At 36.8% G+C, this 14794-nt stretch overlaps 1 protein-coding gene across 1 annotated transcript; it reads right to left on the bottom strand.

Moving 5' to 3' along the window:
• Window positions 1-597: 597 nt before the first annotated feature.
• LOC123667777 lies at window positions 598-11995 on the bottom strand. The gene is made up of 5 exons (XM_045601615.1): window positions 11158-11995; window positions 10136-10310; window positions 3340-3705; window positions 2793-3028; window positions 598-665 (listed from the first exon to the last, which is right to left on the bottom strand). Exons 1-5 carry the CDS (start codon window positions 11993-11995, stop codon window positions 598-600), a joined length of 1683 nt encoding a protein of 560 aa, XP_045457571.1.
• Between the last annotated feature and the right edge of the window lie 2799 nt (window positions 11996-14794).

Raw genomic sequence — 14794 nt, forward strand, 5'->3', positions numbered from 1 at the left:
CACATATTTTTAATGAAAAAAATACTTTAAAAGTATCGCGCATATAAATATACATATATTTTGGATATACATATATAAAAATTTTATATAGACAGTTTCAAATGCATAATGTGAACAAAAAAAAAATACGCAATTACATAGCTTATGTAAAATTTATTTAACTTTGTAGAAACAAAGTTTCAGATGGCTTATTATTTTCAATAAACTTTGCAGAAAAAATACACGTGATTTCTGGGTAAGGAAGGGCGGTTGGTGGTTTAAAACCTCACCAAATATTTCCAGGTAGGGGTTCAAAAGTTGTTAAAAAAATCACGTGATTAGTGGACGACCTCAAATAGGAATTGTAAAATGGCATGAATGTCATCTTATAAAAAAATTTCATCTTAAAACCAGCACGACCTTATGGTTTACTCATTATAATATTTAATTAAATTACAAAATATTTTCTCGTCCAGTATACCTCCGTGCCTGAAGACAAAAGTGTTTGAGCAGTGTGTCTGACAAAGTGTCTGAGCACTGAGATCTTTTACCGTTAGCTTTTTCCATAGGCTCAAGGTCGCTCAGCGAGCGACGGAGAGAGCTATGCTTGGTATTTCTCTACGTGACAGGGTCAGGAATGATGAAATCCTTAGACGAACGAAAGTCACCAACATAGCTCTCAAAATCTGCAAGCATAAAGTATTGCATAAAGTGGGAATGGCCAGGCCTATATAGCAAGGAGAACCGATGACCGATGCGGAAGGAAGGTTCTCGAACTGGCAAAACGAGTACAGGCCGCCCTCCAACCAGGTGGACTGACGACCTTAAGAAGACAGCGGGAAGCCGCTGGATTCTGAGGGCGCAGGACTGGGCGGAGTGGCTAACATTAGGGAGGTCTATGTCCAGCAGTGGACTGTTAAAGGCTGATGGAAGGATGGGTGGCGTGACGACAGTGTTTTTAGATTTTAAAATGATTGTGGTACTTCAAGTATCTTTATATTTTTGTATCAAACCTCTTTGTTTGCATTATGTAAATGTGAATTTGAAACATCTGTGAACGCTTGTACATTTCATATTATCTATTTTTCAGAAATGAAAATTTATTAATGTTTTTTTTTTATATTATTATATTTGAATCAATAATTTGTTGTTAGTAAAATGTTTGAATAATTTTGCCATTAAGATGCATTTAATGTTGATGAAATTATAATCATTTAACTTTGGTGTTTTTTTATTATCTATGCCCTTTATATGTACAGTTAATTTTTTTAGAAGTATAATTTTAAGCAACGTAGGTGTCGTTTTATTTCATACCTTTCCCTTTACCTACCAATCGTTTTCGATGTAATAAATAAATAAATAAACCCTCACACTGAACAGCCCTCAATAGGGATCACTCCTGTGTCGGGGGTCCGGAAACAACAAGCACAAACGACTAGACCGCGGCAAATATTTGTATGGCTATGTGCGGGGGTCGAACCCGCAACAAATATAAGCCAGTGCCCTGACCCACGCGCTAACGCGTCGTCGTCAAATATTTTGAATTATTTCTTTTGTTGCCATTTTTACATCTAATAGTGTATTACACGTAGTGTACTAAATTATACAGGATGTCCGGATAACCCCGCAGGTGCTTCTTGCCCAGAACATTACACTACGCCCGTATGGAGGTACCTGAACAAGCGGTATCCCAACAGATGGATCAGCCGCTTGGGACCTATTTTATGGCACCATGATCGCCCGACCTAAACCCAATAGACATTGTGGCTGCTTGAAAGAGAAAGTATATGAAAAAACTCGAGATATTGAAGAGTGCAGGTATTCGCGCCTATTAAAAGGGTCGTTCATAAGAAGGTGTAGAGCCTGTATTGGAGTAGGTGGCAAACAATTTGAATATTTATTATAAAACTACCTATTCGAAATTGTTGTTTAAATTATCAATAACACCCAACCACCCCAAAATATACTTTCTCTGATTTTCGAAATGAAGTTCTTATTTTATTATTTGTTTTGGTTAGAAGAAAAATAAGTCTAGAGAAACATAGGTAGCAATAGCTCGGTAATTTTCCAATAAAAAAATTGAGTGTACCATGTTACCATGTGTGAGTTACCATTGATGTGATACCATTTAAGAAACTTCATGAAGTAGGCATGTTTTTTAAGCTATGGGCACCTTACGTTTTTTTTTATACCACAGATGCTCAACCTTTATCACAAAAAATTTGAATACACTATTAATGAATATGCAGCCGTAGTGCCCAAAAGTTTGAACAAAAATATTTATTTTCATACTTAAATAAAATTAAAAAAATCCTAGAACGTTGCAGATAGATTTATTTTTTATATTTGTCTGGGTTGGTCCTGTGCCCCTCCACAAGCACCTGCGGGGTTATCCATTAATTACCGGACACCCTGTTTAAGCGTATATACGTAAATCCTAAAAATAAGTACATATAAATGACGTCAGGAATATATTAATAAAGTAGTCTCACTAGAGCATTCGACATGGTTTGATTTCTATCTCCCATTTAAAACCTTTATAAAAAAAAACAATATAATTATTTGGTTAGATTGGCGCTGGTACTTCGAAACGTTGAAATGAGAATATACAATAAAAACGAAACAATAAATTATCGTTATCAAACGTATTTACACGAAACAAAGTAGAAAAAACGATATGGAATTTTAATGAAATTTATTTAAAACGTCACAACTATCTACACAAAATATAAACAAACATCAAATTCTTACAACACTCGTACAAGGCTCCCATTTATAACAAAAACCGCCTCGAACATCTTTTACGATATTACCTTTAATCGGCACTACTGATTCAGTTGAAGTATAGTAGACTATATTCGTAGATGGATCATAACTTAGGTTTTCTGAGGATTTATTCGTTGTTTCTATGGATGTTTCCGAATTTTTGGTGTTGTGTATCATTTTGTGATCCGGACGACGATGGTTGATAATGCCTGCACAGCTGTGGAACTTTGAAAATTTGTCGTTTATACGATGCTCGAGGTCAATGTGTAGACTGAGTTGTCGTCTGAAAATTTTATTAACACTTTTTATCTATTTCAAGTTTCTATATTGGGTTTATTGTATATACCAGAATGCTAAATAAGCGTATAGTACCTACACCTAAGTTAGTAAATACGATAGCCTACGGCTCCAAAATTTGGAGCATTATAGCGCGTGTCCGACTTACTCGCGCTGTCGAAAGAGCACATCCCCAGAGCTCAGGCTTATTATACTGCCACCAGAAATACAACACTAGGTACTTGAGAGCATTATTATTTTTGTGTGTTTTTCATAAATTCGGACTGTTTCAGAATTTCAACATTTTCGAGTACCTACCTGTGATCAAAATTCTCCCCACACAGCTGACATCTCACTGGCTCGTATTTTGGAGTTAGGTCTGAATAAAAAGAAGTTTTACTTCCTCTATGGAAGTGGGCACAACTTGAGCCTCTTTTTTCAGAACTTGTCTTCTGACTCGAACTTACATCTGATTTCGTCGTTTCAGATTGAGATTCAGACTTTGAAGAATTCTGGGAAGTCTGAATGTTTGTCCCTGAAGATCGATTCTTAATTTCTGCCAAAACTTCAGGGTCTGTGATTTTGTCGAAGAACGAAACAATTTTCTTTAATTTCTCTTCTGGTACATCGATTTTAGGTATTTCTGGCTCAGTTTGGGTGTTGCTTGCTATTTTTGTTGTGTATCTGTAAATAATAAAAAACACGTATATTATTATCATAAAGTAATTTTTTATAATTGATAAATACAAAAACTGTAGAGTTGGTTTTAATAATTCTTTCTCAGTTAGAAGTTAGTAAACATGGCATAATGGCAATTAATTATAGTATACATTTTAAAATGAATATCTACCATTTAATAATCTATAATCTATGTATCTATAATCTATACATATATAAAAGCGAAAGGTCACTCATCACGAAATCTCCGAAACTATAACACCTAGGAACTTGAAATTTGGCAGGTAGACTCCTTATAGGATGTAGACATCCGCTAAGAATTTACGAAACTCGACCCCTAAGGGGGTAAAACGGAGGTTGGAAGTTTGTATGAAAGTCCTATGTTTTTGAAGTAAGAGAGTTGAAATTTAAAATGTATGCTCTACAGATGGTAAGAAGGTGTCTAAATAATGTATCTTGAGAAATCAACTCCCTTTTGGAGTTAAAACGGGGGATGGTAGGTTGACTCACTGATAATGAAATCTCCGCAACTATAACACCTAAAAACTTGAAATTTAGCAGATAGGCTCCTTATAGGTCTTAGACATCCGCTAAGAACGGATTTTACGAAAAACGGGAACCGAGTAAAACGGGGGTTGGAAGTTTGTATGAAAGTCCTATGTTTTTGAAGTAAGATACTTGAAATTCAAAATGTATGGTCTATAGATGGTGAGAAGATGTCCAAATAATGTATCTTTAGAAACCAACTCCCTTTTGGGGTTAAAACGGGGGATGGTAGGTTGACTCACTCATCACGAAATCTCTGAAACTATAACACCTACATACTTGAAATTTGGCAAGTAGGTTTTGTATAGGACGTAAACAATAAGTCCCCAAAAGTGTATGTGATCGATTCCCTCAAAATTTACTGAACGGCTTTTCATGCGGTTTTACCAATGGAGAGAGGGCTTCAAGAGGAAGGTTTACGGAACGACTAAGCCGATTTTGATGAGATTTTGAGTTTCACTGGAAATTTGCCGGGAAAACTTGGTGAATCACTGATTTAAACGCGGGCGAAGCCGCGGGCACAGCTAGTAATTATATATAAATGTAGGATGTGTAATTTTAAAGACGAATGCATGAAAGGGAATGTAAAAGTGAGTATGCATGATGTGAAGGATGATTGACATTGACAGACGAACGGGTGACAGAGGGTGTGGGTGTGGCGCTAAGAGAGTGAAGACGGCAAGACGTGTATAATTTTATTTTTCTGTGTATTCGATTAAATCAGTATTTTAACGACTGTGGATTTTTTAATTTTATCCCAGAAATTTTGGGGGCTCGTCCAGGATATAAATCAAGTTATCCAGCGGAGTCATCGAACGACGTAAGACGACGTAAGACGACGACGACGACGACGACGTACTGTAACGGTCGATTTTAAATTTGAATATACCGTATCTCAACCCATTTCTGGACTCAGGATGTCGAAGGCGGCCAGGAAGCAGCGGCAGTGAGTGAGCAGAACAGGAATTTACTCCAGTATGCTGAGGATTTGTTGCCTAAGTTCAGCGGCAACGACAAAACTTACCCTGTCGCTAGGTTTGTACAGGAGGTTGACGAAAATGCCGAAATATTCGGGTGGTCGGCGCTACAGCAACTCATCGTGGCTAGGCGGTCACTAGTGGGCACTGCGGCGCTATGGTTGAAGTCGGAAAGGCCTTTTAAGACGTGGGAGGACCTTAAGGCGGCGTTAACCAAAGAGTTCCCGGATACGCTGGACGCGAAAAGTGTGCATGAAATGATGTCGGCGCGCAAGAAACAAGCAAACGAATCGTGTCTAGATTATGTACTGGTTATGAAGGAGTTAGGAAGACGCGGTAAAATGCCCGATTATGTTGCGATCAAGTACATAGTTGACGGCATAGAGGATGACGAAACGCGGAAAATAATGTTATACGGTGTTACAACGTACAGCGACCTGAAAGAGAAACTTAAAATATACGAGCAGGTGCGGGAGAAGATAATAACGCAGAAACCCGATCGTGCTAAAGTTGCCCGGAAGAGTCCTGAAAGAAAAATCATCAAGCATAAAAGGTGTTATAACTGTGGTGAAATAAATCACATATCAATAGAATGTCCTTATAAACGTAAAGGTCAAGGTATGAAGTGTTTCCGGTGCAACGGCTTCGGTCGTTATTCGTCGCAATGCAGGACCAATGACAGGCAAGTGACGTCAACTACACATAGGACGGAGATTGGCGGTACAGTTCAAAATCAAACGAATCATTCCGGTCACTACGCTTCCGGAACAGACCGTGCAACGAAACAAACAATGTGCATTGAAACAACGAGCGAGCGAGACAACATCAGTGCCGAGGGCGAGCGAACGGACCCGAGCACTTCTAACATGGCGGTTCGAGAGCGAGAAGTGTATCAGCTAACTTCACTATATAAATATATTGTTATATTGCGGAAAACCAGGATGTCTTGCGCGAACTCAGTGAGGCCTTTGTCCAGCAGTGGACTGACTGACTGACTTGATATAACGCTTAAACAGATAGTCGATTCCGTGTTCATCATCATCATCATCTTCACTTTAGCTTGATACAGTCTTGTGTCCGCAAGTTCAAGCTCCTCGTGTGTGTTTGCCATAGTCACCACGGTGGGCAGGTGGATTGGTGACCGCAGGGCTGGCTTTGTCGCACCGAAGACGCTGCTGTCCGTCTTCAGCCTGTGTATTTCAAATCCAGCAGTTGGATGGTTATCCCGCCACCGGTCGGCTTTTTAAGTTCCAAGGTGGTAGTGGAACTATGTTATCTCTTAGTCGCCTCTTACGACACCCACGGGAAAATAGGGGGCGGCTATATATTTTATTGCCGTAACAACACAGATATTTTGTCCAAATGAAACTCCAGTAATAAAATAAAAAATAAATAAAACATCTATCGCAGGTTAGCTGGAAGAGACTTCTTCTAGAGTTATCTCTACCGGCTTTCTACATATAAATTATATAATGTGTATAACGCCTGACTGAGCGCAGTAGTCAGTGGTCGTCGTCCAGGCTACATCTGACGCCCGTTAGCAATAGTTTTCATCATTAGTTTTGTTTCATTGCATATTGGAAAATTACTAAAATCGGAAACATCGACATTTTTTTTATTGTCCGCTTAACTTAAACACGCCAATACGCCACACGCCACATGCCAAAACTCCAACACGCCAACACTCCACACGCCAACACTGCACACGCCAACACTCCAACACGCCAACACGCAAATACGCCAACACGCCAACAGTCCAACACGCCAACATGCCAACACGGCAATACGCCAACACGCCAATACGCCAATACGCCAATGCGCCAACACACCAACACGCCAACACGCCAATGCGCTAACACGCCAACACGCCAATACGCCAACACGCCAACACGCCAATGCGCCAACACGCCAACACGCCAACACGCCAACACGCCAATACGCCAACACGCCAATACGCAAATACGCCAACACGCCAATACGCCAACACGCAAATACGTCAACACGCCAATACGCCACACGCCAACACGCCAACACGCCAACGTGCCAGCGCGCCAATGCGCCAACACGACAGGACGCCAACAAAAATAACAAACCTGTTTAATAACGAACCGTTATTATATTTATTATATTATATTATATCTGTCCAGGTCCGGAAAAGCCACTTCGTGCCATCTAAGGACATCGTGGCAGGATAGGAAATTGACTTACCCCTTTTGCGCTTGACAAAGCTCCAAAAAAGTTTAATGTTTGAAGACAAAGTTGTTTCCAGGCTATTCAAATACAATTTATAGTTTAGATTATGAAGCTTCGCGCAACGCTCCCTGAGCAACTTAAAAGTAATTAAATCACGAGGGTTGCCATTTTTACGATATTTAAATTTTTCATTGATGACTTTTATCAGTGCTGCAGAAAACCATAGCGGTTATTTACTAGACCGTGGTTTGGATTTGGGCACATGTTTAGCGATGATAATTCCCAGAACAGCAATCATAACTCGACAATTTCCTTTCCCAAGAATATTATTCAGGGCACTTGTAATTTTGTCATAGTCAGCTTTGTAGAAGCGGAACCTAGCCCCAATACAAGATTCGAGCTTTTCCTGAAAGTTAATTTTAACGGAAAACTCAATAGGAGGGTGTAATGGAGGTTCTATCCCGAAAAGAGGGTCCTTGCTTTCGCTCAATTGGGAGATAACCAGAGAGCTAATGCTATGAATTAGTTATTTAATGACATTAAATCAGTAATCATGTTATTCAACAAATTATTCGTTGTTATCGGAGTCAGTGCAGGGCCAGTCGTCTAGTTCCAACACAGACAACCCAAGTTAAAATCCCCAAGAACGATTATGTTAAAGGAGCTAAGTTTATCAATTATATGATTTGTATTTAAAATGAAGTGTTCCAAGATATGTTTCTGTACCGGAAGGGGAATATAAACGGTGCAAATGTACAAATAATCAGTTTGACCATTGGTATTTAGCAGTTCAAGTTTAACCCATAAATCCTCACAGTGCGATATACAATTTATGTGGAGTAATTGTGAGATTTTTCCCAAATAGGAAGGCAAACATCTTAACCTAAGTGTATTAATGTAATATATGATATGATATTTGAGAGCCAATTCATTGACGAAAGCAATCTATAAAATATTACGCTACAACGATTAATAAAAAGTCATCAGTTTTTGCAAATTAGTTTTGGTATATTGTATAAAGCTTGAAAATAGAATTAAAATAAGTTATATGATCTGTAAATGAATCTTAGCATAAAATAGACCAAATATGGATTTAAGACCCATAGCGAGTAAGAATGAATAAAAACTATGTTAATTGAAATTTTATTTGAATTATTCAAGATTTAAATAAAGCTTGAAAGTAGATTTTAAAATTAGGTATATGAACTCTAAATTAGTCTTGCACCTAGTATCAAAATTTCAAGGATTGTTACCGGTAAGATCTATAAAAATAAACAAATTATAGTAATATGTAAACATATATATAAACATATAAAAAATTGTTAAATAGATCAATATAAATTTAAGTCCCTTAGTGTGTAAGATAGAATAAAACTGTATTAATAAAAACGTAGTAATATTTAAAAAAGTCTGTAGTGGAGATGATGAACATCACCAGGACAAAATTCATATTGTACTAAAACAAAAAGCAAAAATTAACAGCCCTGTAAAACTAAAATCATTTAAAAACTAAACTGTGTACAATTATTTACCCGAGTTTAATGAAATAAAATAGTAAGTAGCCAAGCAAAAGTAGGCCAACAGTAGTGGGGAACCCACCCCGAGTGAGAAAGAGATGAATGAAAGAAAGAACAAGTATGCGGCATGAAAGTACATAGCAAGGCATGAAAGCGAGAACTGGAATGAAAGAGTAAATAGCAGAAAACGCGCTCCGACCACTATATCGGAGGTATAGAAAAAAAACGATTAGTAAAATAAAAATATTCCATAATCGAAAAAATGTATCTCTTTTCGTAGCATAACAGATGAGATAATATAAAAAAAAATTATCCCAACTGTTATGATAAAAATAAGACATGATAAATATTTATAATATTTTTTATACAACTAGGTCGCCAAACAAGAGTACGGCTCACCTGATGGTAAGCGATTACCAGAAGCATTGCAAGCGTGTTGCCGACCTTACCCCGAATCTCCCCCAGGAGCTCTGGTCACCTTACTCACCACAGAAACACAACAATCATTTATTTATACTAACCTATATAACCATTTATCCATTCCGTACTCTCAGTTATTTTATGATATTGAAAAATTAAAACGAAAAAGGTCCAATGAAAATAAAAAAAATTACATTTAAGTTGTTACATAGCGAGCAATGAACACTTTGTGACTGTCACAAACAAAAAAAAAAACTGTATAATTATTATTTTATTTATTTATTGACAATTGACTTATCTAATATATAAAATTCTCGTGTCGCGGTGTTTGTAGTTAAACTCCTCCGAAACGGCTTAACCGATTCTCATAAAATTTTGTGTGCATATTGGGTCAGCTAGTATAATATATATAAATATATAAGACTACTGGATCAAACAACTTTGAACCATCACTAGCCAATCAGCTTTCGTAAAGAAAACACTTTCAACAGTAGGTACCTATAGGCTCGAGTCCAAACTATGTTCAGTGATTGCAAATGATTGTTGGAGTACAGATTCAATTGCTTCTTTTTCAATTTAACAAGAAATCTACAATTAATGTAGGTACATTTCGATCTAAAGATTTGGTCATTTATACAAAATTCGACTTGGCCATATATTAACATTATTTATAATATTTTATCATCGTATCTATCATCTAAAATTTTGTCTAGTTTTAGATAAATCTACGCACTACTTGAATTATTACCTACTTGTAGATATTGAAAGTGGCCTATTAATTACCTTGTAGTAGAAGGTGCAGAAGTAACTTGAGCATTTACTTTATTTATACCAATGTGTTCATTCTCATGTAAGACCTTTTCATACTCTTTAGTAAAACCTTCATGGCAATAATGGCACACATACTTCCGATCCGGAAAGTGGCACAGGTTGAGATGATCATTGTACTTTATTATACCTGAAACAATCGCAGGTCATGACTTTGGAATTTTATTTAATCGTTTTACGAAGAGTAAGAAGTTTTTATCCAATAGTTTTACAGCCCAATATTGCAATAATTAATATCGCCTCAAGTCACTGCACTTACAAAAGACAAGTCGACTTTACTCAATTTAATTGGTCAAAATTGTTATACTTAGTAAGATTTTTTTTTATAAAATTTAACAAGCTCCTTTATTTATTTTTTTACTAGCTGCCTGGATAGACTTCTTTTTGTTAAAAGCTATTAGTAAAAATTTAATTTTTTAATATATTTTTTTTCTTAGTATTAAAACCTTCCTTGGGCCTTAAGAAAGATACAAAAAATAAATTAGTCAAATTGGTCTAGCCATTCTCGAGTTATGCGTTTAGCAACATTCATTTTTATTTATATAGATAGATAACGTAAATACCTTAACAGGAAAGCTTTGCATACGAATATTTTATATAATAATCTCTAGTCTGTGGAGCCAGTGACGTAGCGAGCTTAACGCGTGCCGAGGGCACAATACCTTATTGTTAGCGCCTCCTCCCCATTTGAAATCATATAGGTTCAGCAACTTTTTGTTTTGCAGACCATTTGACGCCCCCTTTGTAAGTAGCACTCGGGGCATTATGACCCCATCTTGACCCCCTCTCGCTACGCCACTGTGTGGAGCTACAATATTAATTTTGAATATTCATATAATTATTTGTTAGTGTATAGCTCATGCCTTGTAAATAATTCATTTTATAGTAAAATGTAATAAAAATTTAGAAGACGCATAAAATCACTAATATAATTATATAGATTTCAAAACATCAACATAACAATATTGTCAACCTACCGTAAGATATTTTTCTACACCCAACCATGGGACAATGTCGTGGCGTTGTATTAGTCAAATAACTCCGTTGAATAGATTGCACGTAAGATAAAATTACTGGCTCCTTCCCATCCCTTAACGCTATATCGGATTTCGCTTTCCTCGAACGCCTTAATCTTCGAAATCGTAGACCATTTCGCCGCCGCCTTTCCCGCATAATATTATTATCACTTCCACCATAGCCATCATTTTTGTCGCACCTTATACCTAAAATTCTTTGCAGAAAAATTTGGAAACGAGTCGGTTTCTTCCGACTTACCGAACGTTCGTCACTTACGTCACCAATCGAGGAGTCGTTTGAATCTTTAGTACTTTTATCATCTCTTGTATTTGATATTGATGAATTAGATTTAACGGTTTGTGAAGATGTGTTTAGATCTAACTTTAGTTCGTTTATAACTGTAGCCGCTTCAGTCTTTGATACATCACCGCTGGACACTTCTGTAGTTCCAGCGCATGCGTCAGTCTTGGTTCTGCGAGATCTCCTTCTTCTATGGGTTCTCTCATCATCGAATTGTTGCTCCGGATAATTCTGCGGTAAAATCCCTATGACACTTGCATCATATATTTGAAAGAGTTTCTTTAGACATTTATATTTCGCTTTCAGAACTTCATGTTTCTTCTTCGGTACCCATTTTATGATTTCTTCTTCTTTCTCTATCTGTTCTGGAATACTTGTCAATGTCGGCTGTTTGTTGAACATTGATAATCGACAATTCGCTACGATATTACAAATAATTTTGACAATCAAATATAAATAGACACTCAGTATTATTTCGCAATTTTCATACAGTATCATTACTCCAAATCGTATATTAATTTTGAATGTTTATATACAAATAAATGTTTAAATAGAAAATGCATGTTTTGGTGACATTTTAGATAAATAGTCTTAGAATTCTCTTTTTTTTTCAAATGTAACATTTAGAATTAAGGCCAGGATTATATTTTTAAGTTTTAGTTCTCAGTAAAAACAAAACAAATTAATTTTACATTGTAAATCACGAAAAAAAAACATAAAGTCACATTTAGTTACAGTAATCGATAAAAAATATTGAAATGAAATATTTGAATGTGTTTTGCCTGCCCGTGTAAAATTATTTACTGGCTTCAGGTTAACTTCTGTTAAATTGTTCAAAAGGTCCAAGGATATGTTACCTAACACCAGTGGCGTAGTGAGGGCGGGGCGAAAGGGGGCATCATGACCCAGGCACTCCTCACAAAGGGACGCCAAATGGTCCGTAAAACAAAAATTACTGGACATATTATATGTTTTTCGAATTCATTAAAAAGTATTGTGCCCGGGTGCGAGTTAAGCTCGCTACGTCACTAACACAAAATATGCTAAAGCTCTAGCCTCCACCCTCCACCCCTATAAAAAAAATTATTGGGTGCAATAAACCTGTCAGTGATAAAATACTAATCGAAGAATACACTAATCAGTTTTTAACATCGTTATTATTATTTTAGCAAAATATTTAAAAAAAATTAAAGTTGGTAATATTGGAATAATGTTTATAAGATGAAACAAAACTATGTAGATTCATTACAAAAGTTTTTACACTTAGAGTATTACTCTATATAGGGACGGTCCCAATTAAGATACTTTCTGGGAAAAACTGACATTTGATGTTAATGTTCTTTTTTTATAGTAATTGGTGTCTCTCACGTGGGCATATTTACCCTAAGGTCAAGAGTGCTATGGCCCGGGGTGGTAGCGGGTGGTTCTGCGAGGGACGGTGCAAACCAAGCACGAGAGGTGACGCACGACGAGCAAACGTAACTAGGGTTGTAAAAAATATTAAACAAAATCATGAATTTATAGAATAGGCGAAAGAACCCCTACTTCTCCGCGCCGTCAGCATCAAACCCTTTTCCGTCCACACATTCGTACATCTATCACAGAGCCACCCCCGAATTCCCGTCCAAACCGGGAACGAGTTTAAGATTTAGCTCCTTAGTCATAGGTTAAAATAAAACTAAATGATTTGTACAAAAATTTATTTGAATAATGTACAAAATAATTCCTTTATTTCCTTATTTACAACTTGGGTATCGTGTTTTTAAATACATTTATATCTTATAATACTTATTTATATTAAAACGTTTAAAATAATATTAACAATAATATTGTTTTATATATAACATTTGTTATTTACAATTGCAACATTAAGATAATTTATAATATAAAAATGAGTCGCTTAATGTGTTGCTAAGCGCAAAACTCGAGAACGGTTGGACCGATTTCGCTAATTCTTTTTTTAAAATATTTCTTGAAGTACGAGGATGGTTCTTACGGAGAGAAAAATTCAAAAAAAAAAATTAATAAAATTAAAGAATCGACTGTTAGGCGATACGAAGTTCGCCGGGTCAGCTAGTTTCATATGAAATAAAATACAACAAAATTTATAAGAATGTAATCTGTGTTATACAAAAAAAAAATCGAAAAAAGGATTCTAAGGTTTACCCAACGAAAAAATACTATTATCCTATCTAGCAATAGGTACTACAAGTGTACCTTTAAGTGTTGTAATCCTGTAACTTTAACACCCTTTGGCAAATAGTTAAGTAATATTGATGGTGTAACCATTTAAATAAATAGCCAACCCTATGGCGAAAGACTCATAGATGTCATTGCTCTCATAACTCGGTCTGTTGCTCTTTAATAAAGGATTCATCATTACAGCCTATACAGTCCACTGCTGGACATAGGCCTCCACAAGTTTACGCCAAAAATAACGTGAACTCATGTGTTTTGCCCATAGTCACCACGCTGGGCAGGCGGGTTGGTGACCGCAGTACTGGCTTTGTCGCACCGAAGACGCTGCTGCCCGTTTTCGGCCTGTGTATTTCAAAGCCAGCAGTTGGATGGTTATCCCGCCATCGGTCGGCTTCTTAAGTTCCAAGGTGGTTGTGGAACCTTGTTATCCCTTAGTCGCCTCTTACGACACCCACGGGAAGAGAGGGGGTGGCTAAATTCTTTAGTGCCGTAGCCACACAGCACTAATAAAGGATTAACTGAATAATTTAACTGAAGTAGGACACAGCAGGAATTTCCTGCTCAAAATATGGAGCAGCCCGACTGGGGTAGTACCTCGACCTTACAGAAGATCACAGCTAAATAATACTGTTTTCAAGCAGTATTGTGTTCCTGTTGGCGAGTAAGGTGACCAGAGCTCCTGGGGGGATTGGGGATTGGGTCGGCAACGCGCTTGCGATGCTTCTGGTGTTGCAGGCGTCTATAAGCTACGGTAATCGCTTACCATCAGGTGAGCCGTACGCTTGTTTGCCGACCTAGTGAAATTAAAAAAAAAAGAAAAAAAAAAGAAAAAGAAAAAAAAACTAGGTCTGCGAATATGGTCTGCATTTGTCCATGTTTTTATGAGCTATGAAATTTTTTTCCATAGGAAAGGGATGCTCAAGGAATCTACACACCATCTCCTCGTAGTTACAAAAAATCCTGTCGTAAAACGCAATTGCTTAATTTAGCATATCTGACTGAAGCAAATGACAAAACAGTATTTTTATATATATGTGTATTATTCTACAACAGATACTAGTGAAGTACATTATATAGGTGATCAGCTTATAAGCATAA

This window comes from Melitaea cinxia, chromosome 29 (genome assembly GCF_905220565.1).
Source record: "Melitaea cinxia chromosome 29, ilMelCinx1.1, whole genome shotgun sequence".
Lineage (NCBI taxonomy): Eukaryota > Metazoa > Arthropoda > Insecta > Lepidoptera > Nymphalidae > Melitaea > Melitaea cinxia.

Excerpts from the sequence above, each read along its gene's own strand:
- LOC123667777 (XM_045601615.1), bottom strand. The coding sequence starts at position 11,995 with ATGATACTGTATGAAAATTGCGAAATAATACTGAGTGTCTATTTATAT. Across the intron at positions 10,311-11,157 it reads GTGTAGAAAAATATCTTACG|GTATAATAAAGTACAATGAT; the intron begins GTAGGTTGACAA and ends CGATTGTTTCAG. Across the intron at positions 3,706-10,135 it reads TCTGCACCTTCTACTACAAG|ATACACAACAAAAATAGCAA; the intron begins GTAATTAATAGG and ends TATTATTTACAG.